Raw genomic sequence first — 15,633 nt, forward strand, 5'->3', positions numbered from 1 at the left:
ATACTAGCCTCACATAAAAATGAGTATTTTAAGTGGAACAAAATACTCAACAGAACAAATGTATTTTCACAGAAGAGTGAGGCTTTGCTGTCTTTCTAATAGACCTTTAGTTACATGAAGCTGCGTCCCCTCAGGAATGAAACCATTGTCGAAACTATGGATTTCATGTACAATATCACTTTATTTTGCATTGAAAGTACCCCAGGCTCCACTTTGTGCCGAGAACGCAGACACAACTCTTGCTTTGAGCATATAGGATTGGCTAATCCTTAAACGCCATCCAGTTATCCCATACTCCCAAAGAACCTCTCATAAAATGTCTTAGGGCTTCAAGGTTGTGCTCTTTCTCCAGATCCTTAAAACACACGTAGACCAGAGAAGCAGACTCCTGTGACGCCCTCAGTAATGCTGTAAGGATAAATATTTGGTCAATTCAGACAACTTTTGATGATTATCATTGTCACTGATAGAGTACTTAAAGTATCTGATCTAATTTGAAGCAGTTTTTAATTACTTGGACTTCTTATCCTATGGACATCCTATTTTTTCTCTTTTTAAAACCTATGAATATTTTTTGAAGTGCTGGTGAACGACGTTTGGGATCTTCTTTGCAGATCCATTTTCCAGTGACTGTGGACAAAAACGACATTGTTGCCTGTCATAACCACAGCTACAGAACCTATTGTTGGACACCAGCGATGATGGAAGGACTGAGGACTAAATAAACTTTTAGTTTTTGGGGACTCATGAAGCAATGCACAGGTATTTGATGGAGAGGAAGACCTCACTTTTCCCTTTTGCTGAGGCAACACAAGTCTAAAAGGAATTTGGAAAGGCAACTGAGAAGGACTTTTTGTTGGCCCTGAGCGAGACCTAGTGCACTTTTTTATGACTCAGCCTGGAGTTGGAATGAAGTGGGAGAATGCAGGTGATGGTCAAAATTCTCCCCAGGAAGGAAGCAGAAAGAGTACAGAAAGAGGGGTTGAAGGCTCTGGATGTCATGCCTGACTCGCCTCTTCAGTACAGCACTAACTATAGATTGTTTGGCATTCTTGGTTGTCTATTTGACAGTTCAGATTAGATTGGACTGACTATAAATCCACCTATAAGATTCCATTGTGCTGGACACATTTGATTAATTTAACTACAGTTTGGACTTGAATTTGATTCAAGTTGAATATAGCTTACTGCAGATTCAACTTGCATTGCGAAGGAAGTTGTTGTGAATTAGCATCACGTAAATTTCATTGAACAGGATTTTCTACAGGATCACCTTTTTTGTTTTATTTCTAAATGTTTTAAGAGTCTGCAATCTGACCCAATCATATCTGCCCATTTGCTGCCAGCCTTATAGCCACCGGTTAGCACAGACACAGATGAAAAGTCCCACCTCTCCTTTACTGGGACTCTCTCTGTCAAATTTGAAATGCCTCATTAATTTGTCAAGCATGATAAGTTGAACCGCCTTCTCCTTGACACATGCACAATTTCCCTCCACCCTCCAGCCCTCACTCACTGATGTTTGCTGTGTGGCTGTAAACAAGCAGAAAGGAGGAATAAGGGCACAGACAAAGGAAGAGGGAGGAAGGGACTCTCATGCCCATGCTTGGATGCTGGAAACTTCCAAAAATCCAGGGAAGTTATTCCATCCCTCCTTCAAGCTGAAGAAGAGGTGAGAATATTTCACATAAGCTAACATTCAATAATGTCAAATGTAGCTTTTTTCAATTTGCTAAGTTATAAAATGCTTTCTTACCAACAAAGCTGCTCTGAGTGGCTAGAAAAGAGAAGTAAAAGAAGGGATGCAGCGATAACCTAACTTCCTAGACAGTTTTCTGATTTCTTCATCTTTCTCTTTCCCATAAGTCAAATGTGGACTATTTAGCAGCCGGTGTTTTAACCAGCAGGTCTGGAGTTCGTCCATGATGCAGTCCTACCTCACGCTGTTGCTGGTGCTTGTGGCCTCTGCATCTTCAGGTAAGACGGGACAAACGCTGCCAAGATAAATTTGACAATATTTTTTGCTGTCCTATTTCTGTTCCTGTCTGCTGAAGCTTTGTTGTGTAATCCACAATTTAAATTGGCGGTACTCGTTTGATACTGTAGATTAGTGCATAAAGCTGTAAACCAGTTAGTCAAATCCAGATTGAACATGTTCATTTGCTCCACAACTTTATAAAATGCAAAATGACAGACTTCTCTTTGAGAACCGTTTTTTGTATTTTTCTTTGCATTCGCTCGTGGTTTGTAGAAATTGTACACAATACTGAGTCTAACGAGCAGAACAATTGACAAGAAAATCATGAGTTGTTTGTGGGGCCATTCTTGAGATTGTTTGTCTTTTTTTCCCCTGCTGCATTTCAACACAGCTTTGACTGTGATAAATGGTTATCACCCACTAGCTATTATTTTGCAGTTTAAAGTATTTAAATTTGAACATGTGAAATCCTCTAATTTTGGTCTGATTGGGAGCTGAACGGATTAACTCTGCTTGCTCTTGGATCACTTCGTGAGATCTAATTGGGGTTATTTTCAGCTTGGATGAAAAGTTCACTCACTTAGACAAAAGGGATGGAGAGGCAGCTGTTTACAGACACGCAAATTAAGCGCAGAACTGCTGATTGCCATGAAACAACATTTGAATCCCAGTTACTGTGAGAAATATTGCGGTGAATAGAGAAATGCTGAACGTGGAATCTCAGTTCTCCTTCGAGATTCATAACGCAGCGTTCTAAAGGGAAACTTTTGCCACCATACTGAAAGTACGGACACTGAAAGAAAAACCCAGAATAGAAGTGACTTAGTCTTTCTAAAATGAGCCCTCTTTAGATTCATAATCATCAACAAACTCCTTAATATTGAAGTACAAGACATGATTGTTCTTAAAGACAGAAACAATTCATTGAGCATGGTCTCTTTTAACACCTACTGGCTCACAATTATCTAAATATAGCTGTTAGGCTTTTGTTTAATGTATCAATCCCTTAAATGTGCTTCTTGTGTTCTTTGCTTGTTGAATAGGTACTTATATATATTTATTGGTTCCCAGACTATGGAAAACAGAAGTGAGGATTTTGCAGAAAGGAGGTTGAAATTCTAAAATAACTCTGACTCATCAATCTGACAAGAGAACGAACAAACTAAAAAATAATAATAAAAAAAAGGTACTAAAGCTTGATTGATCTAAAGAAAAATGTGTTATCTTGCTGCAACAGAGGAATGGAAGCCGATAATCAAAGTCAATTCCAAGGTGGTGACGGGCCCCGAGGTGGTGGTTAGGGCCGGGAGGCCTTTGGATCTGAGGTGTGAAGGCGACGGACCTGTGAACTGGCAACTCAGGCTGGCCAAACACAGGCGTTATGTATCCAGGGGCAACGGGAACGTCCGCGTCTTAAAGGTGGAACGCTCCTCGGCAGAATTCACTGGAACGTACAAGTGCTTCTACACTGCTAAACCCAGTTTCAATAATCTGACCTCCTCACTGCATGTCTATGTGAAAGGTGAGTGAGATCAGCTGAGAATCGTTGTGTGATTGTGTTACAGTAGTTATTAAGGCTGATCACGTCCATTTTCATCCCCATTTCAGACCCACAGCGAGTGTTTTGGACAAGCAGCACATCTCTGCGTGTGGTGAGGAAGGAGGGTGATGACTTCCTACTGCCCTGCCTGCTAACAGACCCCTCAGCCACCGATCTGGGCCTCCGCATGGACAACGGCACCACTGTGCCACCTGGAATGAACTTCACCGTGGACCGGCACCGTGGCATCCTCATCCACAGCCTCCACCCGAGCTTCAACGCTGACTACGTCTGCACCGCCAAGATCAATGGAGTGGAAAGAACCTCCAAGGCGTTTTCCATCAACGTCATTCAGAGTGAGATCACTTGGCCGTGCAAAACCGATTGACTAAAACCTTCTAAATGTCAAGCACTCACAAATGTATTATTATTATTATTTTTTTTTTCTTTCGCTGTAGAGCTTCGCTTCCCTCCGTATGTCTTCTTGGAGACAGATGAATATGTACGGATAGTTGGGGAAGAAATTAAGATTCGCTGCACAACACACAATCCAAACTTTAACTACAACGTCACATGGAAATACACCACCAAATCGGTCAGTGGGAGGCGTCCTTGAAGTCTCGTCTGAAGCATTCGTCTGGATCTCGGCTCAGATTTGTGCTTCTCATTTTAGAACCCAAGAATAGAAGAGACAGTTCGCTCAAATGGAGAAAATCGTCTGGACATCCAGAGCATCCTGACAATCTCTGCCGTGGACCTTGCAGACACTGGAAACATCTCCTGCATCGGAACTAACGAAGCCGGAGTGAACAGCACAACTACGTACCTGCTGGTTGTGGGTAAGAAACAAAACAGCTTCATCTCCTGTGTTTCACCTTTATCATGCACAAAAGTTGCTGATTTTCTGAACTTTCTTTTTTTTTTTTTCAGATAAGCCCTACATCAGGCTGCTGCCCCAGCTCTCACCAACACTGACCCTCAATGGTCTCTCTGTTGTGGTGAAAGAGGGAGAAGACCTGGAGCTCAGCTTACTCATTGAAGCCTACCCTCATATAACCGAGCAAGGATGGCTGACTCCGACACCGCCCAACACATCCACACAGGAGCGCAAGTTCATCCGATACAACAACAGGTGCAAAGCCTGGAGATATAAAAATAAAAATAAAAAAAAGCTTTGTCCAACTGCTAGACAGAACAGCAGAGGAGGAAATTGTTCTGAAATGCTGTCGGTGCATTTTGTGTAAATTTGACCAGGAACATGAAGGTCATCATATCTCCACTCAGGTCAAAAAAACTGCTAAAGGGAAGAACAAAGTTCTGTTTTTTAAAATGTGGACTTACAAAGGAGTGATACATGGGAACTGTCTGAATACAAACCGCAGAATTAGTCACTTCTTCTTACTCCAAAAATGTTTCTGTTTTTCAGTTAAAATATCCTTTTTGTTGTTGTTTTGTTTTCGTTCTGTGTTAGATACGTTGCAACTCTGCAGCTGAAGAGGATGAACATACAGGAGCAAGGACAATACACTTTCTACGCAAAGAGTGACTTGACCAACGCATCCATCTCATTTCAAGTCCAAATGTATCGTAAGTGACACAAATTAAAGTAAACTCAGTTTTTTTTTTTATTATTGTAAAAATATGTCCTTGACTGCCTGATAGATCTTAAAGTTACTGAACCCTGCAAGTGACGCTGGATAATTTTGATTTAAAAAATGAAGCCTAGACGTAAATTCAACCTGTGAGACTATTCTCCTTAACCGGCGTCATCTATCACCACGCCTTCGCTGCAGCCAACCAGGACGCTCCGCTGCTCCCCTTCGGTCCAATCATCCAGCAAGAGCTCCTTTAAAAGGCGAAGCAGCCACAGGTCCACCCGCTTCAGCTGTGCTTCAAGATGTCTTTAGTCGTGCTTCAACCCACCTCCTCCCCATGTCCACCATCAGCCTCCTGGAAACCTCGGGTCCTATCAAGACTCCCCTCCAAGCTCCACCACCAGTGACCAGGCCCGGGGAAGACTTACCTGAACTTTACTCGAGCCGATCACTTAAGCTCTCGCAGCGAGTCTCAGACTTACCTGAACTTTACTCGAGCCGATCACTTAAGCTCTCGCAGCGAGTCTCAGACTTACCTGAACTTTGCTCGAGCCGATCACTTAAGCTCTCGCAGCGAGTCTCAGCTTGCACGTGTTATGCCGGTGTCCGAGCGTCAAATTCTCGGTCTAATAAAATAGTTTAACTGCTGTTTCTCTCTCCCTCTGAGTCTCTACAGATTGAAATACGTTCAGGAGAGTCTGCAAAGGTTTTAAAGACCTCAAAGGATTCGTGAGGTCCAATAAAAATGTCAAAAATAGCATAACAGCAGCCAAGGGCAGCAATACCCACTGGTAGGTGACAGTGGAGCTCGCAAAGACTATATGCAAATGACAAGAAATATAAATAAATGTCGATAGATGTGTTGTATTTCTTGTCAGAATGATGTGGAGATCTCAGATAAGTCGAAATCCTACAAGAATTTGTGGAATATCACAAAATGTCTGGAGGATCTTAAGAAAAATAGTTAAGGATTTGATTTTGTACAAATATTTTGTGAGATCTCACACTCAGGATCTTCCATCCTCCAACTGTCTATTCACAATTTTCCTTGCAGGCTAGTCCATTACAGGAAAACATATCGACCGGATGAACAAAAAAAAAAAAAAAAAAAGAACAAAGAAATGCATGTGCACACTCAGTCCTGAGGGCAGTTTCAGAGAGACCAATTAACCTCACAGTAATGTTTTTTGATCATGGGATAAGACTTGTGTCCTCTGAGAGAATCCACCCATGCATGGAGAGAACAATCAAAGGCAAAGCCAGGACTTGAACCCATGACACTTTGCTGCAAGGCAAAAGTGCCAAAAAATGCACCACAGTGAAATGCCATGACCACAACTTTTTTATTGTATCCATTGTCACCCAAGGGATCGCTTTAAAGCCAATGTGTAAAACTGCAGTGTTTTTTTTTTCTTTTATATATATATGCCAGAGAGACCTAATGCAGTCGTCAGATGGGAAAATGTAACTACTCTGACTTGTACCTCGTTTGGTTATCCGGCTCCGAGGATCATCTGGTATCAGTGTCTGGGGATACGACCCACGTGAGTCCAACCTGACTGCGACGACTAGTAAGTTGTCACTAAGTTTATCCTAACATTACACATTAAAATTCTTAATGCTTTGCTGTGGCTTAGGTGTAATGAAAATACGTCAGGGTTGCAGCTGGCCATCCCTCTCCAGGCTCCCACTGTGGAAGTCCAGAGGGAAGAGTACGGGGCTGTGGAGGTGGAGAGCGTCCTCACTGTTGGACCGTCCAGCCAGAGGATGACGGTGGAGTGCGTAGCCTTCAACCTCATTGGTGTGAGCAGAGACACACTCGCCATGGAGGTGTCTGGTGAGGATGTGACTTTTCTTCTAGATCTCACAGATTGCAATCGCGGTTTCTCATTTTGATTGTTTGTTCTCTAATCGGACAGACAAGCTCTTCACTACAACCCTGAGTGGAGCTGCAGGAATTCTAGCAATCCTCCTGGTGCTGCTGGCCATTCTGCTTTACAAATACAAGCAGGTATACTGAAAGCTCCACATGGCGACTGGTTTTCATCCTGAATTATGGACTGTGGGAAAGTTTACAGATTTAGTTGAACCAAAGAGGTGTTTTCTGACTTTAATTTGCAGAAACCCCGCTACGAAATCCGTTGGAAGATCATAGAAGCGAGGGATGGCAACAATTACACTTTCATCGACCCCACACAGCTGCCATACAACGAGAAGTGGGAGTTCCCAAGAGACAAGCTAAAACTAGGTTACCTAAGTGCCCATTTTTATTTGAACGCGTAATTATAAATGTTTATTTTTGATTAGATTCAACTCAATTCACTTGAAATAAGCGTACTGATAAAGCAACAAGTTAGAACAAGTGTCATCATGAGGCACTACAAAAAAGCAGCTCAGCTGATTACACTGAGTCATTCACTTGAGTAAACATGGTGACAGTAGGGAGGAATGACTCCCTTATAACAAGACCTTTCAGACTTGGAGTAAATAATCATCTGAAACACCCAACCTAGCCTATAGCAATAGGATGGATAGTCATTGGAGTAGAAAATAAAAATTAATGCTGTAAAACCATGAATACCAGAGCAAAGTGGATTAGAAATGATCCGCCTTGTGTTCTTTGTCTCTCAACAGGAAAGATTTTGGGTGCGGGTGCATTTGGAAAAGTTGTTGAAGCAACAGCTTACGGTTTGGGGAAGGAGGACAATGTCATGCGCGTGGCTGTGAAAATGTTAAAAGGTTAGATCTGCTAATATCTCAGAGACACAGTATTTTACTCCAAGTAAACCTCTGTAAAGATTAAATACCACTAAAATTTAAATTTTTTTTATGGTCCATACTGTTTATCTGCAGCCAGTGCCCATTCAGATGAGAGGGAGGCTCTAATGTCTGAACTGAAGATCCTAAGTCACCTGGGGCATCACAAACACATAGTCAATCTGCTTGGGGCCTGCACTTATGGAGGTCAGATGGCATAAAAAAAATGCTTATGAAACTTTGTTGACTCCATGGAAAATCAAGTGTTACAAAGTAAATTGCATGAAAACACTTTTAAACTGTGTTTCCTCTCCAGGACCAGTGCTTGTGATCACTGAGTACTGCAGCCTCGGTGACCTGCTGAACTTCCTTCGCCAGAAAGCAGAGACTTTTGTGAACTTCGTCATGAACATTCCCGAGATCGGCGAGTACTCGAACGATTACAAAAACATTTGCATTCAGAAGCAGTTCATCAGAAGGTTCGTCACCAAACATGGGACCTAATAGCGTAGGACGAATTCAAAGAAAAACCCACTTATCGTGACGATTGATTCACAGTGACAGCGGGATCTCCAGCTTCGCCTCAAGCAGCTACTTGGAGATGAGACCCACTCAGCTGCCAAATGCAGAACAATCTCGAGGTACGAGCGGCTCCAGAGATTGTATCCAAACAATAGCATAGCGAGAACAACTCACTCAACACCACCTTTCTCTGATTCTCGTTCAGAGTCGGACTGCGAGGAGACTGGCGACTGGCCACTGGACATTGACGACCTCCTGAGATTCTCCCTTCAAGTCGCGCAGGGCCTTGACTTTCTTGCCGCTAAAAATGTAAGAACATAGAAAATTTCTGAGACACTTCTGTAAAATATAAATAGGAGCAGCTCCGTTTCCATTCCTGGACAGGGTCACAGACACTGATGACAGTTCCACTGTAAACGGAAGCCTGTGAAATCATTCGCTGGGTGCTAAGAGTGGGAATTTCCCTCTTTGCATTTCTTACATCCATTTACTGGTAATAGTTTGAAGCCTTTCATTATGCAGTTGCTGCTATATTAAGGAAACACTAAGCCGATTGCTTTGTATGTTGCAAGACGTTATAACAAGACACAAACTGTGTGGCTTTGTTTTTCTTCAGTGTATCCACAGAGACGTTGCTGCCAGGAACGTCCTCCTGACCAGCCGCAGAGAGGCAAAGATTTGTGACTTTGGCTTGGCGCGAGACATCATGAATGACTCCAACTATGTTGTGAAGGGCAATGTAAGTGCTTGAGTGGATGACTGCTGACTCTGACTAACCATAACCCTACCTAACCTTGTCCCAGGCAGTGAGAGTCTCACATTATAATGTTAATCAAAAATGCAAAAGTCCGATGGTGTCACACCTTTCATCAAAATGCTCAACAAAAATGTGTTGCATCAGTCATGTTGCCTAACACATTTATCCGGTTTTATTTTCATTTCAACACATTGAATCAAGAATGATTTGTGAGTATTTCCTGTCGGCATACTAGACTTCATAGAGTTGATTTTGCAGTCCACTGCTTAGCAGACATGCCAGTCTTGGCTAAATGTTAGTTTTCATAAGAATACTGTTTAATTTTTTTTTTTTTTTTTTTTTTAAATACCTGATTTATTTCAGGACAGACAAAAACAGTAGAAAGTACTTTCATTCCAGGCAGCTTACCAGCAGAGTGAAGCAACTTGTAAAGAGTTCCTGAAAGACTTATAGTAAAAAAAAATTATCATATAAAATAACTGAGTAAATTTTATAAACTTTGAGTAAAAAAAAAAAACTACAATTATGAGTAAATGAGGCCAACCTTTCCTGGAAACATTAGTTGAGATGTACTAAACATTTATAAAAATGTAATTTATAATAACTTGCAGGCTAAAGAAATTGTTGAAATAAGCTAATCTTAATTTTATCAAAAATCTTAGAGATGTTTATTTAATATGTGGCTTTCAAAAACGTTCTGTAGTGATCATTAATTATGACTAAAGTCGGATTAGCTCTTTTGAATAAGATCAAATAACTTACTATTTTTAGATTGGGTCAAAAAAAAAAAAACTTCACTATAATCTTGAGTTCCTAAGTAAATTGCGCAAACTGAAATGTTAACAGATGTTTTAGCATTTAACGTGTATTTAATTATATCAGTAGACATTTATTATAAGCATAAGTGACTCAAAACCTTTTTTGTCTTACTAACATTAAATCAGACTAAACATCTCCCGTGTATTGATGCTGTGGTGGTGCAGGAACCTTAGTTCTCGATCAGACGTGAGATTTGCCGTATGTCTCTCTCATTGCCCACTTCCTGTATGACCGCTTTAAAATAAAGGCCACTGGAGCCAATATAGCCTCATAAAAGATCCCGTTAATGGTCATTCAGGATTACCAAACTATTTCTGAACAAGAAAAAAAAATCTGATTTTTTTTTTACTTTTATTCTCAGAAGTTACCGTACATTTCCTTAGTGTTCAATAACTTTTAAAGTGTATGATTTGAGTCAGATGTTTTGCATGTTAGTTGACACGTTTCTTACGATAGCTTTCTAGAAATGTGGCCCATTCCTTCTGACAGAACTGATGGAACAGAGTCAGATCTTTGACTTTGTTCATGTTTGTCATCATACACAAACATGTCTATGATGCCTGTTTTTAAGTTTCATCACATTATATGCATCTAAATATTGAAGTGTTTAATGACTGTCTTCTAGCGGTCTGTGTGGCTTTTGGAGTAATGCCTTCTTTGTCACTGAGTGGCTTTTCTTCCCATGTGGATATTGACACTGGCTTCAGCCAGCATCTTCAAAGTGGCTTTTGATTTGTGATTGATATTTACATTTCACTCCAAAACATGTTCATCTCTAGGACTCAGAATTTGTCTCCTTCCAGAATAGTTATAAGGGCCTGACATCCTCATGCTGTTTTAAAGTTTGAAAATTAATCTGAAACTTACAAAGTCACTACATTATTACACCAATCTCTGTGAACTGCTGAATTGCAAGAAAGTGACGTAATATCTCATTATTCTGGCATTTAGCAAATGAAAACAGCTGTTTTCCTAAATTATCTGAACTAAGACAAGTTCCATCATGTCAGACAAAAAAATAAAAAAACTGTTTGTGTCTTTTCATATCTGTTTTCACTTGTAAGAGTCATTATTCATTCCGAGTTGTTTGATTTAACATATATGGTTGTGTGTGTGAAGGCCCGTCTGCCTGTGAAGTGGATGGCCCCAGAGAGCATCTTTGACTGTGTCTACACTGTGCAGAGTGACGTCTGGTCCTACGGCATCCTCTTATGGGAGATTTTCTCTTTAGGTAGTAATAATCTCAGAGCTCACCTCGTATTCACCTATCCAGTCATGATCCACCTGCATAACCTCGTCAAGCTTTTTGGCTTTTCTTTCAGGCCAGAGTCCATATCCCAGCATGGCTGTGGACACCAGGTTCTACAAGATGGTGAAGCGCGGCTATCAGATGTCCCAGCCTGACTTTGCTCCACTAGATATGTAAGCTCTTGCACCCTCTCTGCAGGATTCTGCTCATAGCAACCGGCTCAGCCCCTCTTTTACAATTTCTAATGATAAAGCTCTGCCGAGCACTACCCCATTATCAGATGGGTTTGAGTGGGACATCAGGTGACTATCAGCAGGGTTTTTACAATTAACTCAGACATGATATTTGCCTCCCACCACCCAGCTCATCGGCGCATGAGCTGTGATGATAGTATTTTGTTGCTGGCTTGGACGTAGCTGATGAAATAACATGCAAGTGACTTAAGATGACAACATTAATGCTGATGATTAATTCTAAGTCGAGTACAGCATCACACAGACGAAGCAGCCAGCTGCACAAATGCTTATCGCGACAAAAACAAAGAGGCTTTTTTCTTTCCGTTCTGATGTCTTCGGGCCTATCTCATATCTGAAATTACTGATCCAGTAGATAGCTGGATGAAGAGCTTCCATTATGTCGGATTTTACTTCACTCGTTCTCAAATTCAGCGAGCTTAAACTGCAAAGAGACGGAGTGGAAAAACTCAAGGCTTTCTGCTCTGTGTCCCGTGGTTGGAGGGGCCGCAGCATCTGTGTACACCAATTTAGCACCGTCGTCACACGAGTCGGAATCGCTGAGCTGTGGGAATGGAAGGGACTGAATCAGAGTCAGGGCCTGATCATCTGTTGTCCTGTTGTGAGTCAGGCCTTGGTTCTGCCTGTTAGCCACATGATCGCAGCGCCAGGAAGCCGTGTAACTTGCTATTTCACGGCCTCAAAATGGGACTCAAGGGCCGATGATTCTTATGAACAAGCCTCTCTTATTGAACTGCGTCACTACCTTGTCTGGCCACGCCGAGCGTGTTGCCGGAGTTGTGTTTTATGGTTTAGCTTGTGCCACACTGAGACCCCGCTTTCTGCTCTGTTCCAGGTACGTCATCATGAAAATGTGCTGGAACCTGGAACCCACAAAGCGTCCGACCTTTAGCAAAATCGGACAAATGATAGAAAAGCTACTGGGGGGCCACCTGGAGGACGAGCAGGTGAGTTAGTGTGATTCCAGGCTGGACTGATCAAATCTGTGAAAGGAACACAACCATGTGACGCTCCAGACCAAACGTGTTTACTTTAACTTCGTTTTCACAGAGACAAAAGAGTTTGCTCTCTAGCCTAATTGATTACGTTTGCGGTTCACAAACCTTTTTTCATCAAGTATCACTCCAATAAATGCAAATGGTCCAAGTACCAATAAGCTGTCATTTTAAACTGGTAATGTAACAGGAGTTATACTGGGAACGTTCTTATTCATTTGTGCTACGTGTTTGAAGTAAATTTTGGAATTTTAAAGACGGAAGAAAAAAAAGAACAAGGAGACCATCTAAACCAGACCCAGAATTTCTAAAAGAAAAGATAGTTTGTTTCGTACCAACCCAAACTGCTACTTGGTGTGTTTGAAATTCAGTGATACCTGGAGAAACAAGCAATTTATTTACATTACAATCATTTGAGTCTCTCTAAATCTTTACATATGCATGATGTCCCCTTTACAAATTTCCTCTGTTTGTCCTTTTTTAAAAAAAAAGAAAAATAAATCAACTAGGCTAAAGAGCAAATCTTTTGTCTCTGCGAAAATGAAATTAAAGTAAACACATTTGGTCTGGAGCGTCACATGGTTTTGTTTCCCTTCGCAGATTTTTTAACACTTGAACAATTCAATTCAACAACTAAAGTTTCTAGATGAAGTTTCAAACAAAATTTCAAAGATAAACAGAAAATACGGTAACACTTGATGTGAAGGGGTGTGCATAAGACTGACATGGCACTGTCATAAACATGACATAACACCAGTCATGAACATGAAGAAGTCTTTATGAATGTTTATGACAGTTGTCATGAAGTGTCACTCAGTAAATAACGACACTTTTAATGCAAAGTTGCTCTAAAAGTTGCATTGAAAGTCCATAAAAAATGCCAACTTTGCATTAAATTATCATAATTTACAAAATCATGCAAAGTGATATTTATGGGCTATTTTACTGATTCCAGATCTGGATAATGGGCTCCACTCAATAAAACTTAGTTATTAATCCATTAAATGAAATTAAATATTTATATCCTGCATCAATCATGCTCAAAACCTCTCCAGGATCTCTTACTCAAACAATTAAACAATGAAGCATGCGGTAAAAATAGTTCCATAGCGACGTAAATCCCTGATAGCCTCTATGGCCACCATACGCACTTAGTTATTAGATTTAAAAATGGATTGTTTCTACATAGGTACAGCTGGTTTGGACAGTTTTCTTCCTCAAATACGTTCTATAATTTGGAAAAACAAATTCTGATTCTCTTTGATGTTTGAGATTAGTTTGATTGTCTGAAACCTTTAAATACCAAAGAAGTAAAATCGGAAGAAATCCGGCAGGTGCTCTTAAAATCTGCTCCACTGAAAGTATCTGATAGCATCTGCTGGAAGCACAGATCAATGTGCCTAAAGCGGTCATCTTTTAGGTTAGTTGGGGTTTGTCCAGTTTGTCTCAGTACCACCAAAAGCAGACTAACATCCACTGGTGGTACTTTCGCATCATAGTTTGAAGAGGACTTAAATTAGACTTGGAGGACATCACAATCTAAGAAAGGTCTCTGTCACAGACGAAACATGGAACCAGCAGAAGTATTTTGCACCTATCAAACCATTAAATGCTTCCTTCCTCAGGTAATCTACCAGAATATGCAGCAGGAGGTCACAGAGGCTGATGCGTATGACAAGCCTAAGTGTCACGATGGCCCCTGTGACCAGTCTTGTGACCACGACGAAGAGGAGCAGCCTCTGATGAAGACAAACAACTATCAGTTTTGTTGAAAGAGTCCCAAACAACAATACATTTGTAAAAAATAAAAAATAAAAAAAAATCACAGAACATTAAAAAAAATAATATGATTCAAAAAAAATATAAACTGCTGCAGCTCAAGACTGAGTCCTTTTATTCTTTTTTTTTTTTTTTGCGGCAGTGCAGACTGTTACCCTCTCGGCTATTTTTTTGCTCCGTTGTGCCTGTTCGCCAGACAGACGACCTGCTGCAGCGAAAGCATGTGACTCGCTTCTGTGCAGACCATGACTAGAAACTGCCAATTCCAACCTCGACTGCAAGACACGAAGGGAGGAATCATGTCAACAAGCATGCAAGCTCTCCAGAGCTGTTATTATATTGAAAACATCGCCACTGGTGGACCGTTCATCAGTCTTTCGTCTTGCATAACATGTTTATTTTATCGGTTATCTGCTGTACATCGTCTTTATTACATTGCTTACTGTAACAAGGTGACAGTCTTGTTTTTTTTTGTGGAGGTTGAAATCAGCAGGATCACTTCCTTTTTTTAATGGTTTTTATTGCCAGCACGTGCAATATGAGCTTGCGTGTACTGCATGCGCAATAACAACTGCGAACACTGGACTAAAACGGCTCGATTTATGATTTTCTCAAAGTTAGTCAGGTTGGAAAACATGTTCCTTCCTAATCTGTACATGGTAAAGCAACTGAAACGAGAAGGCAAAAGAATGACCGTGTTGTTTTCTCGGTGCCTCGGTCATGGCTCGTTTTCTTTGCAGTGCTCGTCAGTGGTTAGTAACATGTGATTGTTCTGCTTCACTTTAATTAATTTAGCGGTGTAGTTTAGAAGCAGAAAGAATCTCTGGATGTATTCTGGGCCTTTTTCGTGTCTGACAATGTGAACTTCTTATGTTTTTTTTTTTTTTTTAATGTACATTTTGTACGTGACAACTGGATCTTTTCATTCCCCGGCATTAGATGAATGTTTCACTAATGTCTGTATGTAGCAGTCAGCCTACACTGCCAACTGTATGATGATTTTTAGAATGATTCATAAGCTATGCGAGCGATACAGACGGAAAATTTGTGCGATGTCAGGCATTTTGTACGTGTTCGCGTCTGAACGAGGTGTCTCATAGTGTATGAGACAAACTCAAGTTATCTTTGTTTTCACTGGAATGTTGTAGATTGTAGCACATCGGTATTTCAGTGTGTGTTTTTTTGTTTGTTTGTTTAAATCAGTGCAGATGCAGTTGTTGAATAAAATCTTACCAATAAAAGTCCAGCTTCCACTTCGGTAAACCTCGGAAGAACTTTGCAGTTTTGTTTTTTTTTTTATTTCCTGTGCAGACAGAAACTGTGTGGCCTTTGTCTTCCTCTCTCCCCACTTCCTCTTTTCAGTTGGATTTGATCCAACCTGAATTTCC

The 15,633-nt window shown here is 40.8% G+C and overlaps 1 protein-coding gene across 3 annotated transcripts; it reads left to right on the forward strand.

The window, feature by feature from the left end:
* The first annotated feature begins 1,514 nt into the window (after window positions 1-1,514).
* csf1ra (colony stimulating factor 1 receptor, a) lies at window positions 1,515-15,486 on the forward strand. 3 transcript variants are annotated; one of them, XM_014972812.2, is made up of 22 exons: window positions 1,515-1,672; window positions 1,905-1,977; window positions 3,216-3,500; window positions 3,587-3,874; window positions 3,977-4,113; window positions 4,192-4,357; window positions 4,449-4,650; window positions 4,990-5,105; window positions 6,546-6,657; window positions 6,751-6,950; window positions 7,033-7,124; window positions 7,235-7,361; window positions 7,748-7,852; window positions 7,967-8,077; window positions 8,187-8,349; window positions 8,429-8,511; window positions 8,598-8,701; window positions 9,009-9,131; window positions 11,088-11,199; window positions 11,291-11,390; window positions 12,307-12,418; window positions 14,092-15,486. In XM_014972812.2, the coding sequence occupies exons 2-22, from the start codon at window positions 1,923-1,925 to the stop codon at window positions 14,236-14,238; spliced, it is 2,940 nt and encodes a 979-aa protein (XP_014828298.2). In that variant the 5' UTR covers window positions 1,515-1,672; window positions 1,905-1,922; the 3' UTR covers window positions 14,239-15,486. The 3 variants fall into 3 exon arrangements, with proteins under 3 accessions (XP_014828298.2, XP_014828299.2, XP_014828297.2); XM_014972813.2 differs by having other exon boundaries at window positions 1,521-1,672; window positions 1,867-1,977; XM_014972811.2 differs by having other exon boundaries at window positions 1,521-1,672; window positions 1,908-1,977.
* Window positions 15,487-15,633: the final 147 nt, after the last annotated feature.

This window comes from Poecilia mexicana, unplaced genomic scaffold, assembly GCF_051168715.1.
Source record: "Poecilia mexicana isolate PSO_F unplaced genomic scaffold, ASM5116871v1 scaffold_10, whole genome shotgun sequence".
NCBI lineage: Eukaryota > Metazoa > Chordata > Actinopteri > Cyprinodontiformes > Poeciliidae > Poecilia > Poecilia mexicana.